This window comes from Pectinophora gossypiella, chromosome 7, assembly GCF_024362695.1.
Source record: "Pectinophora gossypiella chromosome 7, ilPecGoss1.1, whole genome shotgun sequence".
Classification (NCBI taxonomy): Eukaryota; Metazoa; Arthropoda; class Insecta; order Lepidoptera; family Gelechiidae; genus Pectinophora; species Pectinophora gossypiella.
The window spans coordinates 6,506,755-6,528,527 of record NC_065410.1 but is presented as its reverse complement, the minus strand read 5'-3'; the positions used below and the strand labels follow the sequence as shown (position 1 = coordinate 6,528,527).

The window sequence follows — 21,773 nt, the reverse complement described above, 5'->3', positions numbered from 1 at the left end:
GAAACAAAGCTTAAAGTGCAGCTAGTAATTAAAGCCGGCAGATCGTTAAATCACAAGGAGACAGCTAAAATAGTTCAACATTGAGGTATTTATGTGGATGAAGGCGGTGCCTTTATTTGTTTCTTGAGAATGGGTAATGAAAGCCGATATCCTGCCGACTCGCTTTCGTCACGCTATATTACCTTTACGTATGTAAAGAAAATACCTTTAAAGTAAGATACGTTTTAAAGGCATATTTATTCAGGTGTAAGTACACTTATTACGGTCTTAAAATAAGCATAAATAATAATTCTCACTTAGTTACGTACGCGCGTTGAATTCGTAAATTGTGTGTTTGTTTCTGTAATTAAACAATCAGTATGCATGAAACCATATTAGCGAGCTAAATTTGACATTTGCTAATTCAACGCGGTGACTGAAATTAAGCTGGTGCGAAATTATCGCGCGACCTATTTTCGTTTAATTTTATTAGCGCAATTCGATCCGAATTGATTATAGACGTGATTGGAGTATTCCGGCGGTCGATAATAGAAACAGATCGTTTTGTTAAGGCCGGTCACACATGGTGTGCGCGCGACGTGAATGTTAATCCGGCTCGTGGTAAGTACAAGGACCTGGCTCCGCATCGTTGCCTCGCTGCGGCGGGGGTGAGTGAGACCCAAATAAAATTTCAACTCCACTGAAAATACCGCTATATTTTCCAGCTAACTTTAATGAAAGAACTCTCAAAGAACTGTTACGCTATGCGCTATGATCGTTACGGGTCTGTTTAGGAAAGAAATCTCAAGCGACATTAACTACCTTCGGTATAATATAGTAAGATTTCGTTTACAAAAAACGCAATTTGTTTATCAAAGTATTTTTAAATATTAATAACCGCAACTAAAACTAATATTATGATAAACTTTCCAATTCCTTCCCCTTCTTACGATTATAAACCCTTTCCATAGTATATGTAGTAGTTTAAGTAGTGATATTTATTTATTATAACAATTATAATTATGTGTATTATTATTATGTAGTTTATGTAGTCAAAAGTGTATTTTTTTTTTTTTTTTTTTTTTATATGCACAAGTATTCGCATGCTGCACTATCCCGCTATATTACCTAATATTCAATATCTCCTATACTTAAAGGTTGCCTGGAAGAGATTGCTACTTAGCAATAAGGCCGCCTATTGTACTAATTCTATTTCTCTTTTGTTTTGTATTTTGTTTTTTCCTGTTTGTGCAATAAAGTATTTGTTATGTTATGTTATGTTATAAACATTATACATTCATAAAGTCAAAGTTTGAATGAAGGAACAATCTCGAACGTAAGGATTATAATATGTTAGCCGGCCTAAAAATAGAAAAGTCGTAGTCCTAAACCAATATTTAAAACTTCAGTAAACGAGTCCAGTAAATATAAACAGATCTATTCACAACCCACTTATTTGGTTTCCCACGTCTAGTACAACTTAAGGTAAATCTTAAATTGAGGTATAAAATTAAGGAATTTATTGTTTGTTGTTCGAATCTGCAAAGTTCCACAAATTACGCAGCATGATGTCAAGGGTACAGAAGAAATTTCCTAGAAGATATTCTATAGATTGCGATGGTGACAAAAAGTTTACGATGAATCAAAAAAGAGCAGGTACGTGTCTGTGTACTGTAAAGATTCACAGCGGAGTGTGTCTGAATGGAAGGTGCGTCATCACTGGCCGGGCGCCCTCGTTATTACAAAAGGCTGAATGCTCCGCATCCCTCGTCTGCCAATTTTTTTGCGGGAAGTCCTATATTTTCAGGCCGTGATTGAGGAAGAGGACAAAATTGAACCTCATCAGGTGGCTGTTACGCATGGTCCACAATGAAAGGACAGAAATTGAAGGGTCGACATAGCAATACGTAATGGGAAATAGACTGAGCGGCCGCCACTCACACATTGATTTCTTTCAATATCGTTGGAAAAATGAACGTGTAAAAATAAATGCCCTCGTACTGTACGTGGAGTCATTTGTTTTCATTGAACTTTTGGATGTTGCATTTTTTTGAATTCCTTCAACGTGAATATTGAATGTTAGGAATAGCTTGTTACGAACAATGCTCATTTACACTTTCACCTAAAAAGTATACGATACAACGATACGATTTACGAAATTTTTCAGTTCAATAAAATTCCCTTTCGTTTAAAATTGTCTCAAGCTCCTTTAAGCTCCCTCCTGAATGGCATTCTTAATTTTCAATCGTATTTTTCATTTATTTTTGGGTGAGCTTGTAGGAGTGACTAATGATAGTTGACTTTATCATATCATAAGTAAGTACTAGAACTGATCACGACAATTCTTGATCTTGCAATTTTCTTTGTTAAAATGTAAGACGGGTCGTGATCTCTTTTCTTCCCACTACACAGCACTTCATTGCACTCGAATAATACAATCTTGCAGTAAGTGAAGTGGGGACAAGACATTGTAAGGAAACAACAATAGGATGAAGTTTTAATGTTGAAGTCACATACTGAAGGTGACCGTTCGAAAATAAAGCTAACAATGAATAGGTGTTATTCCTCAGTAAAAGAACTACAAACTAACTTGTAGCATGCGTGAAACAGACTCATTACTGGAATAAACAGTAATTGGATTGGACGCGCCCTAAATAGATTACTAGTGACACTATACATTTCCCAAGAGAAAAACGTCGGCTATAAAAGAGTAAAATCAATAAAAAGGCAACATGATTACACACGACCACCGAAGCTTATAACAAAGATTGTTGCTTTAATTTTAAATCTTCGTGTCGGTGTTGATATTGTATGGAGTTATTATGCGTCAAAGGATTACTTCCAGGAGAATACACAGCTTTGTGTTGCCGGGTCTTTTCATAACGTGACGTATCACGACCCACGCCTCGTGGCTCGATGCACTTACGGCAAGTCACCTCGTACAATACGCCGTCACTCCCACGCGTAACTTCGGATGCCTTCTTGCTTACACTACTATTTAAACCACATTTTTACTGCAATGAAACACTTTCTTTAGCCTAGATTGGTGTCTGTAGCTCAACCTAGCATTTCAACTATGTAGAATGTAATCTTGACAATATCCTAGTCACTCAACGGCAATCTAATCTAGGTACAACAATCAATCAAATTCCATCAAGGGCCAGACAAGATGGACGGGCGTGTTATACCGTGTTAATTAGATCTCAATTGCATGCTGATGTTGATAATGTCTTGTACAAGTTTCATATTATCATCATAGTAATTATTACCTGAATAGAGCGATCGTGTAATTACCATGAAGTTCTCATGTAATTAATTGTATAATTTAACTTAATATTTCATGTCGAGTACCTACCTATACTACCTATAGATATCGATATTTTTTCATTAATGTTATTAGTTATTACTATTTCTGATTTCGCCGGTGCTGACTTTTTTAATTTTAATTCAATTTTTATTATGTAGGTAATGTGTGTGAGTCGTGCAAGAAGTGCAATAAAGATTTTTGTATTGTATTGTATTATTATTATTATATTATTATATACGATTCAAACGTGTAATTGAGCGAACCTTATCCCTTTTTACTAAACGTCAAAACACGAAATTATAATGGAATTTGTATGAAAAAAGCAAACTGTGACGTCACAAAAAAATATTACGTGTTTCTTGATTAAAATTCATAAATAAGTAAAATGGAAAAAAGAAAATGTTTTTCGTTAGTTTTAGATCTGTCTTTATTTAGTAATCATAATTTCATAATTTATCTTGAACATAGTACACGACCCAATTAGGTAGTTTCCTAGGTCAAAGATAAATTATGAAATTCTGATTTTACTAAATAAAGACAGTTCTGACAGGTGACAATAAAGATTTTCTTTGTTATATTTACGCTATAATCAATCAAGAAAAACGTAATAATAAGTGCGACATTTTGTCATGTTTTTCTATTACGTCACAGGTTGCTTTTTCATACAAATACTATAGTAGTCATTTCGTGTTTTGACGTTTAGTAAAAAGTAACTGATTTGACTAGTTGCAAACTACCCTATTGTAACATACAAAAGGTAAAATATCGACTTCCGCTTCATGAATTATTGATATCCACAGTTTACAGCGAAGGCAAACAAACGCAAATGACCACGTAGAACATGTTACATCTAACAATGGATATTTTATAGTTCTAAGTCGTTAGTGACGTTCGCACACTATCGTGAGAGCGAAATGGATCGAAATAAATCTCCGCTGGCGGCGGGCGGTCGATTGTCGAAAAGAAAGTGATCTTAGTATTCTGTCTTTGGAGTTACTTCTTACTTAATCCAAAACGTGTCTACTTATGTTATATGTACTCTGTACAGCCATTACGCTATGATATTTCGCAAGTTTAGAACGTAATATGTAATTTGAAGTTTCGAGCATTATCAGTAGGTCGTCAAGCGAGGCATCAGTGAGGCTCTCCTACTTGTTTATAAATTGCCTTTGTGGTTCTTTGTTATCGGTTACCTATATTATGAAACCATTAGTTGTTCAACAATAAATGATATCATTTTTTATATAAATTGTTGATAGTTATAGGTTACGTGTTTTGTATAACAATGTAGGAAATAATTGCCTTGGTTTCTGGTAGAGATCTAATTAGGTAGGTATATGAAATCTTATTTTGCTAATATTATATTTTTAGATAAATTACCTACCTTCTAAAAATATATATTAAGGCGTTGGCTGAGCATGAAACATATCTAGAGGTATCTAATTACCTACTTAGATTCAAAAATATTTCAAAATAAGTAACGACAACGTAAAATATTTATATACTAACATACTTTATATTAGCCTATCACATTATAGTCTAGTAAAATAAACTAGGAAGATATAGGTGGGTAATCTTTATACTGTTCTGCGTTCTCTATCTGCTTTAAACTGTCGTAGGATAGAATTTTTATGTACTTAAATTTAAGTAACGTGATATTATTATGTAAGTACCTATTTTTTCTGCATTTCAGTAGGCACTTATTTAATTTCACGTCATTATTTTCAACTTGAATTACCTAATAACTAAAAAAATATAAGTAAGCACTCTACCTTTTGCTTGTAATTTGAATAATCAGAGTCGTTAAGTTAAATCTCTCGTAACAGTTATTCTGGTTTGAAAAATAAGACTTACCTGTTCTTGTATGGTCAGTATTGTTCGATCCCTATTCGTAAATGGGGTCCCGTGGTCCGCAGTAGTTAAAATTGCCGCATTCCACTGTAGTCGGGCGTGAGCCGACGCAGCTTCCTATCTGGACCGGTTGTTTACCCGCGCGCACCCCGGGCACCACCACTCGCGGCCACCATACAGGAGACGTTATAGCACTTGATAATTAGGAGTAGCGTCTGAAATCATGATAGGGTGAGGGGTTTCATTCAGCGGAGCGGCGAGTGCGGCTGCGAGTCGTGCCGGCGTGGACAGGTGGCGCGGGCTCGGCGACGCGCGCGGGACTGCCGGCCGCGCCGCCGCGCCGCCGCCGCCGCCTGCCCTCGCGCCTGCGCTCGGGCCTCGCCGACCTCACTTACACGCACTCGCCCGCCATCCACGCTCGATGCACTCCCGCATCCCGGTCCCGCCGCCAACCTCATCCTGCAAACCTCCACGATGCAAATTTACGAGCAGCTCGCTTGGCAGATGCGTCGCACAACTAATTGAGTTATGGTGCACCGCACCTCGAGTAGTCGCGTCAAGGGCCACAGGTTTGACCCAGTTCCTAGTCCACACAAATATTTCAGTGAAGCTGGGAGTGGCACCTTGACGTAACGAAATGTTCTGCTACATGCGTATATCGCGGTAGGGGCGGTTTGAAAGCATTATATTAAAGAAACATTAAAGTAAATGAGCTAAATATGCCACCGCATTGCGCATTTTCATAATAAAACAGTTTAGTACGCATAAACAGTGTCCCGTCCCGTAGGAGTATAAGTAATGGTTTCTTGTAGCGGCTTTGTTTCGTTAAATACTCGAATGGTAAGACACACGTAGTACACAAGACTCGTACAAACAATGTAAGAATACTATCTATGCACTAGCCAATAGAGATTTCATCTCCCTTATCTCATTCGTCGTGGGCAAGAGTACATGAGATTTACGCACACAATAGACATCAACGTGCCCCAAAATGAATTAAAAAATATGCCCTTACGCAAGTCTTATTTTAATCGTAAGTAAATACTTACTGGTAAATCAAAATGAAAAACATGTAACAAATTGTAAGTTATTTTATTTTATCTTATAATTAATAATATGAACAACACTGAAATAAAACGAAATTCTTTACTTATTTAGATCCTGCCCCTACTGAAAAGTAAATATAAATAAATATAATTGTTTTAATATTTATTTACACCACAGACAAAATGTTTTAAAATTCCTTACGTAGTACTTACATCAATCATCACGCCACTTATCTTTTGGGGTAGGGTAGGCAACAACGAATCAATGCATAATATTTATCTTCATCTTCACTAATACTAGTGTTAAAAAATAAAATTAACCCCGTAGCATTATTCTATCTCTATCGAATTTCAGGAGGTTTTCATGTCTTTTTTTATGCTTCTTCTATCAAGCAACGTTTTCCGATTAGTGTTTTTTCAGAACCAGTAACGCCACGCCATCTACCGGCTACAGAGCATAGAGCAACACGGACGTCCGAGAAGGGTTACATTATTACAGGGTTTGGATACAGGATATTTGAGCTAATAAAAAAGAAAATCAATTTGACAGTTTTATGTTTTTTGTGCACCTTTTTTCCATGCGCCTAATTTTATCTTTGTGTGTACACCACCCCTGTAACACACTTAGTACTATCAAAGGTTCGTTGACTAGTTGGTGGTATGGTTCTAGTACTTTACTCTGTTGTGAAATAATCGCATCATTTTGACACTTGGTCTTTGTTTTGACATAAAAGTATACTTTCGAGTGTTAGTTAGACTTTTCTTTATTTTATTAAGGCTTTTTGGCGGGAGGCGGGAACGGGACAGTTGCTTTCTTCATTGAATAATCTAAATAATTAATACGAAGTGGTGTTTTGTGGTTAATGATCGCATTAAGTTAGTCGGAAGACATTCGCGAGTGTTATTATATTGGAGTATTCAATAAACAAAGTGTATCTGCCTATTTTCGCTTCGTGTCAGGAAGCCGCTTCATAACTCAAAAGTTTATGCGGACTTTTGAGTTAATTCGTTTGGGGTTCGGAGTAGGAGTCTACTCCGAGGGTGGGGGCTTAGGTTTCATCATCATCACCTTTCATCATTTCATTAATCATCATGAAAAAAAATACGTCAGACATGGCTGTATGGGCATAGTTCCCTTTGCCTTACCCTTCGGGGAAAACCAAACCAAAAAAAAAAAAAAAAATTTTGAACTTATCTCGTTTCCCAATGTTTTCCTAGACATACAGTGATAATAAATAATCATAATTAAACATAAGTAGTTTCAGAAGTGTTGTCTAATCAAATATTATACGTTTAAAATGTCGAAACAAAATGTTTTGTTCCACCCCATTATTAGCTCTATACAGAGGATAGCTTTATATGAAACGAAAGCTGTGAGTATAATAATTTATACAATTTCATAATAAGAAGTATTCTTATATCATTGATATCATCGACGACTTTTAAGTCGCCTATACACATTTATTAACACATATTATTATCCGTCTTACGAATCTGTTACTAATACTAAGTTAAGCTTTCTGTTACTAACATAATATGGACTAGTTTCCGAAATAAAAAAGAAACTGCCTTATCAATTGATATTCCATTGGAATTTCAAACACTTTCTTTATTTATTTCCTATTTGATTAACAAAGGTACTTCATTTCTTACAGAGATTCTACCTAATAGGTTCAAACAACACCCAAACTCGCTTCAGAGTGTTGAAGATCGATAGGACGGATCCTCGGGACCTGATATTGGTAGATGACAAGGTGGAGTATAATAAACAAGAGATCCACCAACTGCTGAACATGATTGGTTTTGGTAACCGCACTGGCAGGACATCCAGCTTCAACAAACTTGTCTCTGCTTTTGGCATTGTTGGTAATTATACATTTTTGTACAATACAATATGCTACACGACATAGATATACATACCTACTATACTATCACAACCTACTATTACAGTAGGATTTCTATAATATAATATAGAGCATTATATATAAGTATCAGTTAATTTTAATCCAATCTTATCTATCTCTAATCTTATTTATTTTGTTAGAATGCACTAACCCGCTATTATTATACTTGTACAAAATTTTCTTGTACCCAAAGGTTGCCTGGAAGAAATTGCTGCATGAGCAATAAGGCCGCCTGTTGTGCTTTTCTGTATATGTTGTCCTTATCTCTGCATTTTGTGTCCATTGTGCTCAATAAAGTATTTTATCTATCTATCTCTACTTGCATTGCTTTAAATACTTTTATTATATTGATTTCTTTTCTATTGTTTTATTTTTTGGAATTTTATACAATGGCATTGAGAACTTTTCATCTAGGGGGTTAAAAAGGCCACATCGATGCAATTCATCCAAAAATGCAATATTGCTATTTGACATTTGTTTGTATTGGGCACTTACTTTTATATGCACAAATGTCAAATTGCATTTTGACATGAATTGCTTCGATGTGGCCTTTGTAGGTTTACACTATTTCTCAGTTTCTTAATTTTTCTGTAAAATTTTGTTTCAGGTTTCATCAGATTCCTGGAAGGGTATTACATAATTTTAGTGACGAAACGAAGGAAAATCGCCATGATTGGCTTACATTCCATATATAAGATAGAAGACACAGCTATGATATACATTCCCAATGACACAAGCAAGCCACAACACCCCGACGAACAGAGATATGTAAAGATGTTTCTAGCAATGGATTTGTCTACTAACTTCTACTACAGTTATAGCTACGACATAACTCATACTCTGCAGATGAATATGGCACCTCCTAGGAGACTGGCTCCAGCATTATTTCCTAAGCCAGTTACAGCTGCAGTGTATCACTCCAACCTGAGATCTAGTTCTTGTCAAGAAGAGCCACAATGCACCTGCAAGGAAGATGATGATGAAGATATATTCGAGACTTGGAAGAAACAGTTGCAACAGAGACAAGAAAAGACTGGGTAAGCTATATATAGTTTTAAAGAAAAACATAGGTTTTAACTGTGCAAAGTATTACTAAAGTCAGTAAAAACACTTTATAATTTCCACTATACATTTGTCTACTAATGAAATACATATTAATAACTTTTGTAAGCTGTAACAACCAGTTGTGGTTCAAATTGGCGAACATCATCGACAGGTAACTGACTCTAGTCTAACTTTAGTGAAAATGCAATTCCATCAAGAAGTATTAATACAGACTGTACAATATATGTAAGAACTATGTACATCCAAATTACTGACTTATGGAAGTGAGCCATGGTTTGTTATGAACTTTCATTTCACACCAATCACCATTGCATCCTCCATGCTACTTTTTAAAAATGAGAAATGGGAAAAATAGAGCAGTGGTTTTCCTCTTGCCTTCTGCCCCGCAGTACTCTGTCTGTCGCGAGTGGGATGGCGCCCAGAGTACTCTATTTCAGAGCCATATTAGGACTCCTGTCCTGCACCTCTGAATAGTGCTACAGTAGCAGTAGTGGTAGTAGTCGTCTGACTATTTTCAATAGACAAGAATCAAAAATGTTTAAATTTATTTTCAGTCAAAAAAGCCAAAGACTAGAATTCGGAGTTCGCACAGTACCTGAGTGGAGGTTTGTGTGGAACAGCCACCTCCTGTCCGCTGTTCACTCACACTTGCACCCTGACTGGATACTATACATAGTCCATGGATTTATAGAACAGAGTAATCTGAACATCTTTGGGAGACCAATATTCTTGACTCTTATAGCACGAAGAAGCAACAGATACGCCGGCACAAGATTCCTAAAGAGAGGTGCCAACATGCATGGGGATGTAGCCAATGAGGTGGAAACTGAACAGATTGTTCACGATTCCATGGTATCTTCATTTACATCTGGCAGGTAAGAGATGTTTTATTTACAAATATATAACAGTTTCGCAGCACAAAATCAGATTCATCAATTCCTCGACGATACAAGCGCATTTTTAAAGTATTCAAAAGTTTCTGTTAAATGGTCAAGGCTAAGAAAATATTTATATACTTTGCAGATTCAGTTCTTTCGTCCAAATGCGAGGCTCCATACCCAGTTACTGGTCTCAGGATGTATCCAAGATGGTGCCAAAGCCTCAAATCCTGATCGACCAGAGTGATCCTTTTGCAGAAATCCCAGGAAAGCATTTAAATAACTTGATGAGGCGATATGGTTCTCCGATAATGTTCCTGAATCTAGTCAAGAAACGAGAGAAGAAGAAGCATGAGTCTTTATTGACAGATGTGATCAGCAATGCAGTGAAATATCTAAACCAGTTTCTACCACCAGAACATGGGATTCAGTACTTCCATTTAGATATGGCGCGCATGAATAAGGGAACTGACGCCATGGTGCTTGATAAGTAAGTCTTAATGTTTGCATTAATCCAAATATATTATGTTATTCTCTCAGATGTTGATTTTATCAACAAAAGGCTATATTTTATTAGACAGTATAGTAAAGTATTTATTATTAGAGAACGGCACAGTACGTATATAATCATAGGACAATCAGCTGCATATTTTTCTGGGTATTTTGTAAAACCCGAGAAAGGCATGAAGGACCATATTAAAGGCAACGGGATTTATCACTGGTTCTCAAACGGTTCAGTTGATTGACTGCAAATTGACTTCTGAACTCTGGCTATTTCGTCAGGGATTATTGTAATCAACAATCAATGTAACACTGACCATTCACTACCCCATTTTCGTTCCTTTTTCTATACCCCACGCAGTATACACACACGCACACACACGTAGTTTTATTTTTCTACACTTCCAGATTAACAGCGATAGCCGGCACCGTGGTCCGTCGCACGGGCGTGTTCCTGAGCGCTTGCGGCTACAGCGACGATAGCGGCGTGGCGGGCCACCAGGCGGGGCGGCTGCAGACCGGCCTGGTGCGCGTCAACTGCGTCGACTGCCTCGACCGCACCAACACGGCGCAATTTGCTATCGGCAAGTGTGTGCTCGCTCATCAGGTTCGTTGGATTTTATATGAGTGAACAGGGATTCCGGTTTGGGAGAGGCTTAGCTTTTTGCTGTAGAAGGTATGGGTACGTGTTGCGGGTATGATATAGGTACGTGTGGGTACATGATATGGGCACGTTTTTATTATAAGATTAGTGATTATCTAGAAGATATGAATGCATGGCTTTTTTCCCCGGCTATACAGGTTGTGAAAAGCTGCAGTAGTTTTAGGCGAATGAGACGTTCGTTATGCAAAAGCCTCCTCTGTTTTCCACTCCTCTCGACTTTGCGCGATCTCCGTCCAATCCTTCCTATAAGCATTGAGGTCGTCACACCATCTTTTACGCGTTCTACCTCGACTTCTATACCCGCCTTGAGGTGTCCAGTAACGACTCGTGCCCATCGCTCCGGATGCATCTGACAAACGTGTCCGGCCCAGTCCCACTTCAGATTGGCCGACTTTTTCCCTACATCACTGATACCTGTTTTGGAGCGCAGTGTACGCAGTCGATTCGTTCGACGCCTAGGACATCCATTGCTCTTTGGCAAGGAAGGTTCTTTATGAAAATATTTAAACCATGTATTGTGTGTTTTTACAGCTCTACGCCCTAGGACTACTTGGAGAGCCAGTGATCGAGTTCGACTCAGACTGCGCGAGACTGCTCGAAGGATTGTACGAGGACCACGGCGATACTCTAGCGCTGCAATACGGCGGGTCGCAGTTGGTTCACAGGTATTGTATTGTCTTAGTATGTATTATGAAAGCTGCCAGACTATTACACCATCTTCAGAGATATAGCCGTGGTAGCCCAGTTGGAAGAACGCTTGACTCTCACTGTGGGTTTAAATCCCACCACGGGGCTAAACCAATGCTTTTGGAGTTTGTTTTCGAATCCAAATTTTTATCATAAATAATTATCACGTGCTCAGCGGTGAAGGAAAACTCACAAAGAAACCAAAAATGTGGGTTTCGGGAAAGTTCCCAAGAAATGCGTGTATGTAAGCAGTATTAGGCTAGATTTCCCTTCGCGCGTTGGAATGTCGAGTCTATCTTCTTAAATATGTATATAAAAGGAGAAACTGACTGCCTCACTGACTGACTTATCAACGAACAGCCAAAACGGCTAAACGTAGGCACTTGAAATTTGGAAGGGACGTAGCTTAGGTACCGTAGAGGTGCACTAAGAAAAGGATTCCCGAAATTCCTACGGGAACGGGAATTAGCGGGAAAATCCTTTTGTATGAAAAATCTAAACCACTTAAGTTAGACGCTTGAAATTTGACATGCACTCCCACACACACAAGGGCAAAAGCTAGTTTTAAATAAACTTTTACTTTACGCTTCAATTTTCTTCAACATAGCCTTGTTTCAGGATAAAAACTTACCGTAAAACGGCGCCATGGTCGTCTCACGGCAACGATATAATGCAGACTCTAAGCCGGTACTACTCCAACACGTTTTCTGACGCGGAGAAGCAGAACACTATGAACTTGTTCCTGGGTTTGTTCATCCCGGACGCCGGCCGGCCGCCCATCTGGGAGTACACTAGTGATTCCTCCCTGCATCATCCCGAAGCTACCGTCTATATACCGCATAACAGGTAATCATACATAAAAAACAGCGTATATACATGTCTCTGCTGGTCACAGGACTCCCGTCAATCAACCGGAAAATACTCCACCACGTTGCTCCACTGCGGGTTGGTGGAGGTGTTTTTTAAGCCGGAACCAACGGCTTAACGTGCCATCCGAAACATGGGACCATTTTACCTTTTTAAGACAATCAGATGATTCAAGTCTGCAAAGTCCTTACCAAACAAAGAACAGTCTCATAAAGTGATTTCGACAATATCCCCATCGGGAATTCTTATTTCAATGATTCTTTATTGCGCAAATTACAGATAGGGTAGGTACAAACGGATATAACAAGCACAAGGCAACCTTACGATGAATAACATATTGGTGCAAGTCCAGTACCGGGGTTCCAACTGGCGCTCCCCGTTTGCAAAGCTAACGAGGGTATCACAGTGACTAATAGTGATTATAGATGGATAAATCTGCTATTTGTCAGGTCGTTAACAAAATGGTGGGACGAGGAGGCGCTGCGCCACTTGCCACGCGCGTGTAACGAGATGCGTAAATTATGCTGCGAGATCATCGGACTGCAGGGCGACGCGCTCGAGATGCTCGACCCCTACCACGACTGCCACCGCCCCTTCGAGTACACGCAGTTCCACGACTGCTACGAACTCAAGGTAGCAATCTTTGTCTATGGCTTGGGAGGTGGATTAACAACCTCATCAACCCTGGTGTCAGGGTTATTATTGAGCCGCCAAAGGTTAATCCGGCTCGAAGAACCAATGTAAGGGCGTGTATAGTATGTTGGTGGAGTAAATAAGAATGTTGAAAATGTTCGTATGTTATGTTAAATCGTAATGTTAATGTAAGTGTGATTAAAATGAAAGCAGGACAGAGATATAGTACATCACTAGCGCGAAAGAGACGAGAGATATATTACTAATCATGCTAATCATGCTATGTTTATATACAAATGTTGTTCTCCCCGATCGTAGCGCCACCTACCACATAGGTTTTTTTTTAGTACATACATACACACATACGTACATAGTGCATAATTAATCAATATAAATTATCTATGCTTCCAATTAAACGCATGTAAAGGTCGATCAGAAGGGTCGAACTATTTTCGAGATCTTTTAACGCTATCTTGATCGACCCCATTTGTGGCCAGTTATCCCAAACATAATTCTTATAAACTTAATTTGTCGCTAGTAATAAATAAGGATGATTATTTCTAGATGTGCCACACACTACGCGACTTGGCCCCGACATTCACAGAGAGTTACAGCCCGTTCATGGTCCGCGGACGTACCCTGGGCCAAGCCAAGGGGCCCACCTCTAAGAATCCGGTCATCAGTGGTCGTTCCAGCACCACTTCTAATAATTCAAGCGAGTATGTTTTTGTTTTACGCTAATATTTTGAGAGAATACAAAAACTAGGTTTGAAAAGAGTATAAATTGGAGATAATTATGTATCAACAAAACAAACACTGGACCACGGAGGCCGTTAAGTTATTTACTGATATGTTTGTCATGTTCATCACCATCATCACCCCATTAACGTCCCCACTGCTTAGGGCCTTCCCTATGGATGGATATCGGGCCTTAAACCATCACGCGGGCCCAGTGCGGATTGATGGTTATTAACGCCTGCTAATGCAGCCGGGACCAACAGCTTAACGTGCCTTCCGAAGCACGGAGGAGCTCGAGATGAAAACTTTTTTTTTTGTGGTCACCCATCCTATGACCGGCCTTTGCGAAAGTGGCTTAATTTCAACAATCGCAGACCGAGCGCGTTTACCGCTGCGCCACCGAGCTCCTCACATCTCCGATATCTGTCGTAAAAATTGCGATAACAGGATCAGATTCAATGTTAATAATCGTCTTCTTAATTTAAATGATGTTCCCAGTTCAAACAGCGACTCATCGTCGGACGACGACCTGCCGAGCGCAGCAGCGGGCGCGCGGCCCTGCGCCCCCGCCCCCGCGGCCCCGCCCGCGCCCGCTGCGACGCTCTTCCCCGCCATCAAGCGAACCGGACGCAACCTGATACATGAACCTGCTAAGCGGGACACGCTCATGTAAATATTCATTTTAAGATCTTGACTTAGAATAAGCAATAATACCACGTATAAAAGGGACACTCTCCGCCCCTTATCCCGTTACGAGCTCGATTACCCCACCCCCGATTTGCGTACACTTCAGTTTGGAAGACGTAACGAGTAAGGAGCGACCGTCTAACTTGCTCGCACGCACGTGGTAACGCAGCACGGTACACACACAGTTGCGCGTGAACTACTTATGCATTATGTCATGACATGACAACAGGAGAGAAATATAGTCTTCTTATCGTGTGGGTTGTGAGGTGGACAAACTCATCAACCCTGGTGTCAGGGTTATTACTGAGCCGCCAAAGGCCCCTGACACGACTCATGTAACGACTACATACTTGCATCAGTAAGTAGTAACCGGGACCAACGGCTTAACGTGCCTTTCGAAGCACGGATCATTTTACTTTCGGATAATCAGGTCAACCTTTTTTTTTTTTTTGGTAACGAAGGGGAAATCCTCATGGATACCTCGCCACCCGGGGGAGTGACGAGGTTATGTCGGACTCTTACCGACTAAAACCCCTCCGATGGCCCTCTGCTGCGCATGTCGGGAAGCTCCGGGATCTCTAACGAACGCACCGGTGCTTCCCTCGCGCCTGCTATAAAAAAGCGCGTACCGGGGTAGGTCCCCACCCCTACGCCATGCCAGTTGTACGGCAATGAGAGGCCATGTCACATTGCCGTCCCTCCCGGAGACCGTATGAAGAGCGGCTCGGGCCCCCGCCCTTACCACCCACGGTCTCCAGTGTCCCCTTTCAGTCGCCTTTTACGACAGGCAGGGGGTACCGTAGCCCTATTCTTGCGCCCGGAACTACAGGGCGGAATCAGGTCAACCTAATCTAACCAAAGCGATTTTTGTGACATGTCCCCACCGGGATTCGAACCCGGGGCCTCCGGATCGTGAGACCAACGTTCAACTACTGGACCACAGAGACCAAATAAATATAGAGTAGGTAATACAAAAGAGACACTAAGAAAATTTACTATTCTGACAGTTGTCATCCGCATCATGATAGAGCGCAAATAGTATAAAAAAACAAGACAAGAGCTTTGGTCATATTCGTCGTGTTGCGAGATAATTACTTCAAAAGCTTTCCTTTCCGGACATTCGACAATGAAGAGATTTTATCATAAGCAAAATTAAATGATACTTCATTTTTTAATAATTTCTAGTTACAAGCGCTACGTCAACTTCGACCGGCGATCGAATCCGCATTACGAGAGCGACATTCACATAGTGATGACGGTGAGCAGCGCGTTCACAATCGACAGCACGACCCACGTGATCCCGCCGACCGTGTCCCGCGCCGCCCGCGACGTCTACCGAGATTATGTCGCCCGCAGCACGGGACATGTCACCGTGCCGCCAGAATCGGTAGCGATGTATCACAAATACGTAAATTTTAGTTTGTAATTAAAAATATTGGTGCCGATTCCAGCATACAAAACTTTATTTTATTTTAGTATGACAGCTTCAAAAATCTTCGCGATTTTCGCTTACAACGAGTGCAATATAGAGATAAAGCTAGTTTTAGAGCTGTCAAACTAAATTAAAATCAGTGAATCAGCACCAATACCTCTATGTAAAAAAATATACCTATGTATATAAAATATGTTACGTTGTTATGTATGTAAATAAAAAATATCATTGTTATATATTCGTTTGTTTTATTTGATTCCTCCTACTTCACGTTTAAAACACCTTCACCAACCCGCAGTGGAACAGCGTGGTGGAGTATGCTCCATACCCCCTCCGGTTGATTGAGGGGAGGCCTGTGCCCAGCAGTGGGACTTATACAGGCTGTTATGTATGTATGTACTTCACGTTTATGTGTTGACGAACTATCGAAAATAAATCGCAATAAAGAGTAATAATAAAAAATTGTGATTTCAAAATCTTATCTGGTAATAAGTAACAAATAAATATTATTCAGTAGAATACGATGCCCCACCATTGACCAACGTGGTTACTTTAAAAACAGCTGGAACATCCTTCAACTAAACAAAAAACTAAAACCTCATTTCTCACTTTTACTTTGTTGTAAATTCGGGCCAGCCAGCCAGTCCCTATAAAAAAAAAACAATAGTTTAACGTTCATCGTGTAGGGGGCGTACTAAAATGACATTTGTTTGACATTTCGGTTGTGGTCGATTCGATCGTCCACAAAATCCGTGTGGAAATCGGTGTTGTGATAAAAATAAGACAAAACGGGGGGCGGATAGCACTTGGCTGCGTGTAATCACGACCTACAGCAGCCATGGCTATGTCAAAGGGTTTTAAAATCCTCGAGAAGTCGTCACCGCCGAATCCATACAGTATAATATTACAACATAGAAATAAAGATACGGCGCTACTGTTCGAGTCTCAAGCTGTAGTTGCGTTGTCGTCACAAGAAACGGAAACTCTTCGTAAGCAATATCATAAGATTGCTGATGCTTACGGGTGCCTGGGAGTCCTACAGCTAAACGCCGGTGAAAGCTGCCTACTGTACCTCGTCCTCGTCACGGGCTGCTGCTCCGTGGGAAAGGTCGGTGACGTAGAAGTGTTTAAAATAACACAAACACAGTTCTTGCCGTTGTTTTATCAATCTCAAGGAGATGATAAAGTGTCAGAAGTGAGAAAATTATTAAATTCTGGGACATTTTATTTTTCATGGAATTCTGGCAAAACAAATGATAATCTCTTTGATCTTACGTTATGCGCTCAAAGAAAAAGCAAGGGAGCGATTCCAGACAACAGATTCTTCTGGAATCGTACATTATTCATTCATTTGATCAGGTATGGGATAGACTGTGAAGAGTGGCTCACTAGGGCCATGTGTGGCTCTGTTGAAATTCGAACTATCTATGTGGGTCATCGACAAGCACGCGCAGTTCTGGTTTCTCGACTCAGCTGCGAGCGTGCAGGCACTAGGTTTAATGTCAGAGGCTGTAATGATGATGGCAATGTTGCTAACTTTGTTGAAACAGAACAAGCTATATACATTGATGATTCAGTGGCTTCATATATACAAACCAGGGGCTCAGTTCCACTGTTCTGGGAGCAGCCTGGTATCCAAGTTGGATCTCATAAAGTGAAGATGTCCAGAGGATATGATGCATCAACTAGTGCATGTGACAGGCATTTCACTCAATTAAAACGTAATTATGGTTCTGTGATAGTAGTGAATCTTTTAGGATCCAGTATGATTGGAGGCAGTGAAGGTGAAGCTACTTTGAGCAATGCATTCCAGAAACATATCAATGAATCACCTCATTCTGATGTCATACAAATCATCTTTGACTATCACCAAGAAGTTAGGGCTGCATCAGTTGAAACTGCTTTGGGAAAATTTAAGAAAATCATTGAAAAGTACTATGACACTATTGGCATATTCAGTGCGAAAGGTATTGATATCTATAATATACAAAAGGGGGCTATTCGCACAAATTGTTTAGATTGTTTGGACAGGACAAACTCTATACAAACATTTATAGGTTTGGAAATGTTAGCAATTCAAATGATGCTACTACAGTGCATTGATAAAAAACAAAATGTCACCAGATTTGAAGAAGTTTTCAGGCAGATGTGGGTAAACAATGGAAATGAAATATCTAAAATTTATGCGGGCACTGGTGCCATCCAAGGTGGCTCAAAGTTGATGGATGGGGCGAGATCTGCTGCTCGAACTATTCAAAACAATTTACTAGATAATACTAAACAAGAAGCTATTGATATACTTTTGTTGGGCTCTACTTTAAATTCAGAACTAGCAGACCGTACCCGTATCTTATTACCATCACATTTACTGCACACATCCACTCCAGTGCTAAGAGAGATGGTTCGTAGAGCCAATGAATATACACAGCCCACCAGCATCCGAATCACAATTGGTACTTACAATGTTAATGGAGGTAAGCACTTTCGTAGTCTGGTTTTCAAAGATGTGTCATTGGCTGATTGGCTCCTGGATTGTCCAAATTCTTCTTTAGTCAGCACTGTAAATAAAGATCAACCATCTGATATATTTGCAATTGGTTTTGAAGAAATTGTTGATTTAAATGCCAGCAATATCATGGCCGCCAGTTCAGAAAATGCCAGAGCTTGGAGTGAAGAATTAGAGAAAGTACTATGCAGAGATGCCTCTTATACTCTTCTTTCAAGTCATCAGTTAGTTGGTGTTTGTTTGTTTCTGTTTGTTAGGAAAGATTTAATTCCTCACATAAGAGATGTTGCACTTGATTCTGTGAAAACCGGACTTGGAGGCGCGACCGGCAATAAGGGTGCAGTGGCAATTAGAATGGTTATATATGGATCCTCATTGTGTTTTGTTTGCGCACATTTTGCTGCTGGTCAATCTCAAGTCACAGAGCGAAACGCAGACTATGCAGAAATAACGAGAAAAGTCGCCTTTCCTATGGGCAGATCATTGTATTCACATGATTACGTATTTTGGTGTGGTGATTTCAATTATCGCATAGATTTAGATAAGGATGAGGTGCGATTGTTGGTATCACAAAATAATTTACAACGCCTTCTAGAAAATGACCAACTTTTGAAACAAAAATCTCAAGATTTGGTGTTCAAGAACTGTTTTGAGGGAGAGATTACATTCCCGCCCACTTACAAGTACGATCTCTTCAGTGATGATTACGATACAAGCGAGAAATGCCGTGCTCCCGCATGGACAGACCGTATTTTATGGCGAAGCAGAAAACATACAATAGAACCTGAAGCATCTTCGGAGCTAGCCGCGGGCAAATTGCTGTATTACGGCCGAGCCGAGCTGAAGCAAAGCGACCACCGTCCAGTGATCGGGATTTTGGAAATCGAGGTATTACAAGTCAGTTACACTAAGTGTATGGAAGTTTTTTACGAAGTCGTGCAAGACCTCGGCCCTCCAGATGCAAGCATCATAGTTCAGCCCTTCGAGGAAATTAACAGTGAGGAGTCCGTATTCGACGACAACGTTATGGCGGCGGTATTGCAAGAACTGGCCACTATCGGGGAAGTCACTCTAGTTCGCTTCATAGACGAACATTCCTTAAGCATTACATTTAGAGACGGTCAAAACGCATTAGCCGCCGCTCAGAAGGGTCAGATCTGCGTATGTTCGATTCCTCTGTCGATAACATTAAAGTCTCCTAATTGGACCGATATAGTTCGCTTGGAAATAAGTTTATGTTCTAACAATACGGTGCCGCTATTCGGCGAAGTTCAGCCCGAGCGGCCACTCAGGTCGGCGCCACCGACTCCGCGGAGACAGCAGCCGAGTAGACCCCCGGCGCCGTCTCCTACCCCGTTGGTACCGTCGAGAGCTCCGACGGCGAGCCCCGCCCGGCCGCCGCCGCCGCGGCCGGCGCCGATGACCCCCATTACCCCCGAGGCCGGGGCGCCGGTCGGGTCCCCGCCGCCGATGTCGCCCCCGCCGGCCACCAGCGTCCCGCCACCCACGTGCGCGCCGCCTCCGCCGCCAAGCAGCTCGCCCCCCACGGAGGGCCCTTCCCCACCGCCCACGGGCCCGCCGCCGCCCGTGCCCGCGCGTCAGGGAGCTCCGCCCCCCTTACCGGCGCGTCCACGTCCGGTCACATAAAATACAGCGATGTATTGATACTGTCTCAGTCGAGTCGGAACAATCGAGTAGTAACTTAGGAGTAGTATTATGCCGTATATTGTATGTACGTCCCTTGCTTTGAGATTATAGTTAACGTACCTACCTACATGGAATATAATAATATCGCTAAGTGTTACACCTTACACATGTTGCGAATATTGTACCTCTACATTATTGTGTGTACCTACCTACTAAGTAATGCTGGCATATGATTTGCTGTAATGTTATTATAAATATGTTACTCACTAATTTATTTTAATGAACTTTTTAGCTGCATAAGTACATATCAGGACAGGATACCATCATATTAGGATTCCGATCCTTCAACAAATGAACAAAGTTTAAATGAACTGATTGTTATTACGAAACAAATGAACGAGACTCTAGCTAAATTATAATTTGTTGACTGATATTCTATGCCAATCATGTTTTTTCTGTCTGTTCAGCTTTATTAAACATAATTATACATGTTCTCAAGCAACGAAAAGATTAATTTGTAAATGTGCAATCTTAGAAATCAGTATTTATTTAAAATAACGTAAGATAGGATATAGGTACCTATTATAATGCATAAGTTTGTAATTTCTGTATGTCATTGTGCATTTGAATCATGTTTGCATAGCTGTAGTATAAGCAATTGTTTAGAAAATAGATCATTATACACGCATCCCTGTTAAAAACCTAAAAAGAGTTCCTTTTATTATTTTCAAGATTGATACGTATTATAGGTACCTACGTAATTATGAATGTTTTTTATAGTGAGTACCTATTGTATTTAGTTTATTTTAAATCTCAGAAAATGAATTTATTTTTTATTGATTTATGGGTCCACATTTTAGATTAAGATGCCACTCCATTTATTTGTTACGGCTGTGTTATAGCATTTATTTTAGTAGAAATTATTTTTCTTAACAAATGTTACTTTGATACAAATAGAACATTCGTAATGAATGATTATGCTTGGTCATTATTGGATGGACCCAAACCCCTTTAAATCTCTTTTATGAATTTTTTACAACATTTATACCTACCATTTTTATTATATTAATTTGTCCTTAAAATATCCATAATGTACCTGACTGTTCCATGTTTCTGTAGAAATGAAATGTATTATAATAAAGTGTTCATTTTGATGTTAATGTTTCTAAAATTAATAATTGAAAATATTGAATGAATGACAAATTTTGCGCATAACATGTAGATGCTGTTGTTCAACATTGCTATGTTTGTCACAAAGGCATCATAAGAGGCCAGTGTTTATATTGTTACATAAATATCTATATGAAATATAGAGAATTGTTTAAAATCATCTCTTCATGCTTGTTTTATTTATAGAATTCCTGCTGTATGAATGCATTGT

The 21,773-nt window shown here is 39.9% G+C and overlaps 3 protein-coding genes across 10 annotated transcripts in view; 2 read left to right on the top strand and 1 right to left on the bottom strand.

Moving 5' to 3' along the window:
- The window catches only part of LOC126368555 (protein turtle-like), an 89,011-nt gene extending 83,561 nt beyond the window's left edge, over window positions 1-5,450 (bottom strand). For all 8 annotated transcript variants that reach the window (XR_007566612.1, XR_007566613.1, XM_050012577.1 and 5 more), the window contains exon 1: window positions 5,141-5,450. The gene's annotated coding sequence lies outside the window, so the exon portion shown is untranslated. The remainder of the gene's footprint in view (window positions 1-5,140) is intronic.
- A 1,916-nt stretch (window positions 5,451-7,366) lies between these two features.
- LOC126368562 (polyphosphoinositide phosphatase) lies at window positions 7,367-16,477 on the top strand. Its single transcript, XM_050012597.1, has 12 exons — window positions 7,367-7,556; window positions 7,839-8,049; window positions 8,695-9,124; window positions 9,707-10,027; window positions 10,176-10,520; window positions 10,940-11,138; window positions 11,727-11,860; window positions 12,501-12,728; window positions 13,199-13,382; window positions 13,947-14,101; window positions 14,619-14,789; window positions 15,993-16,477. The coding sequence occupies exons 1-12, from the start codon at window positions 7,482-7,484 to the stop codon at window positions 16,231-16,233; spliced, it is 2,694 nt and encodes an 897-aa protein (XP_049868554.1). The 5' UTR covers window positions 7,367-7,481; the 3' UTR covers window positions 16,234-16,477.
- A 485-nt stretch (window positions 16,478-16,962) lies between these two features.
- LOC126368557 (synaptojanin-1) lies at window positions 16,963-21,728 on the top strand. Its single transcript, XM_050012585.1, has one exon. It carries the CDS (start codon window positions 17,078-17,080, stop codon window positions 20,390-20,392), a length of 3,315 nt encoding a protein of 1,104 aa, XP_049868542.1. The 5' UTR covers window positions 16,963-17,077; the 3' UTR covers window positions 20,393-21,728.
- The last annotated feature ends 45 nt before the right edge of the window (window positions 21,729-21,773 follow it).

Excerpts from the sequence above, each read along its gene's own strand:
- LOC126368562 (XM_050012597.1), top strand. The coding sequence starts at position 7,482 with ATGTCGAAACAAAATGTTTTGTTCCACCCCATTATTAGCTCTATACAG. Across the intron at positions 7,557-7,838 it reads CTTTATATGAAACGAAAGCT|AGATTCTACCTAATAGGTTC; the intron begins GTGAGTATAATA and ends CATTTCTTACAG. Across the intron at positions 11,861-12,500 it reads GGGTCGCAGTTGGTTCACAG|GATAAAAACTTACCGTAAAA; the intron begins GTATTGTATTGT and ends GCCTTGTTTCAG.
- LOC126368557 (XM_050012585.1), top strand. The coding sequence starts at position 17,078 with ATGGCTATGTCAAAGGGTTTTAAAATCCTCGAGAAGTCGTCACCGCCG.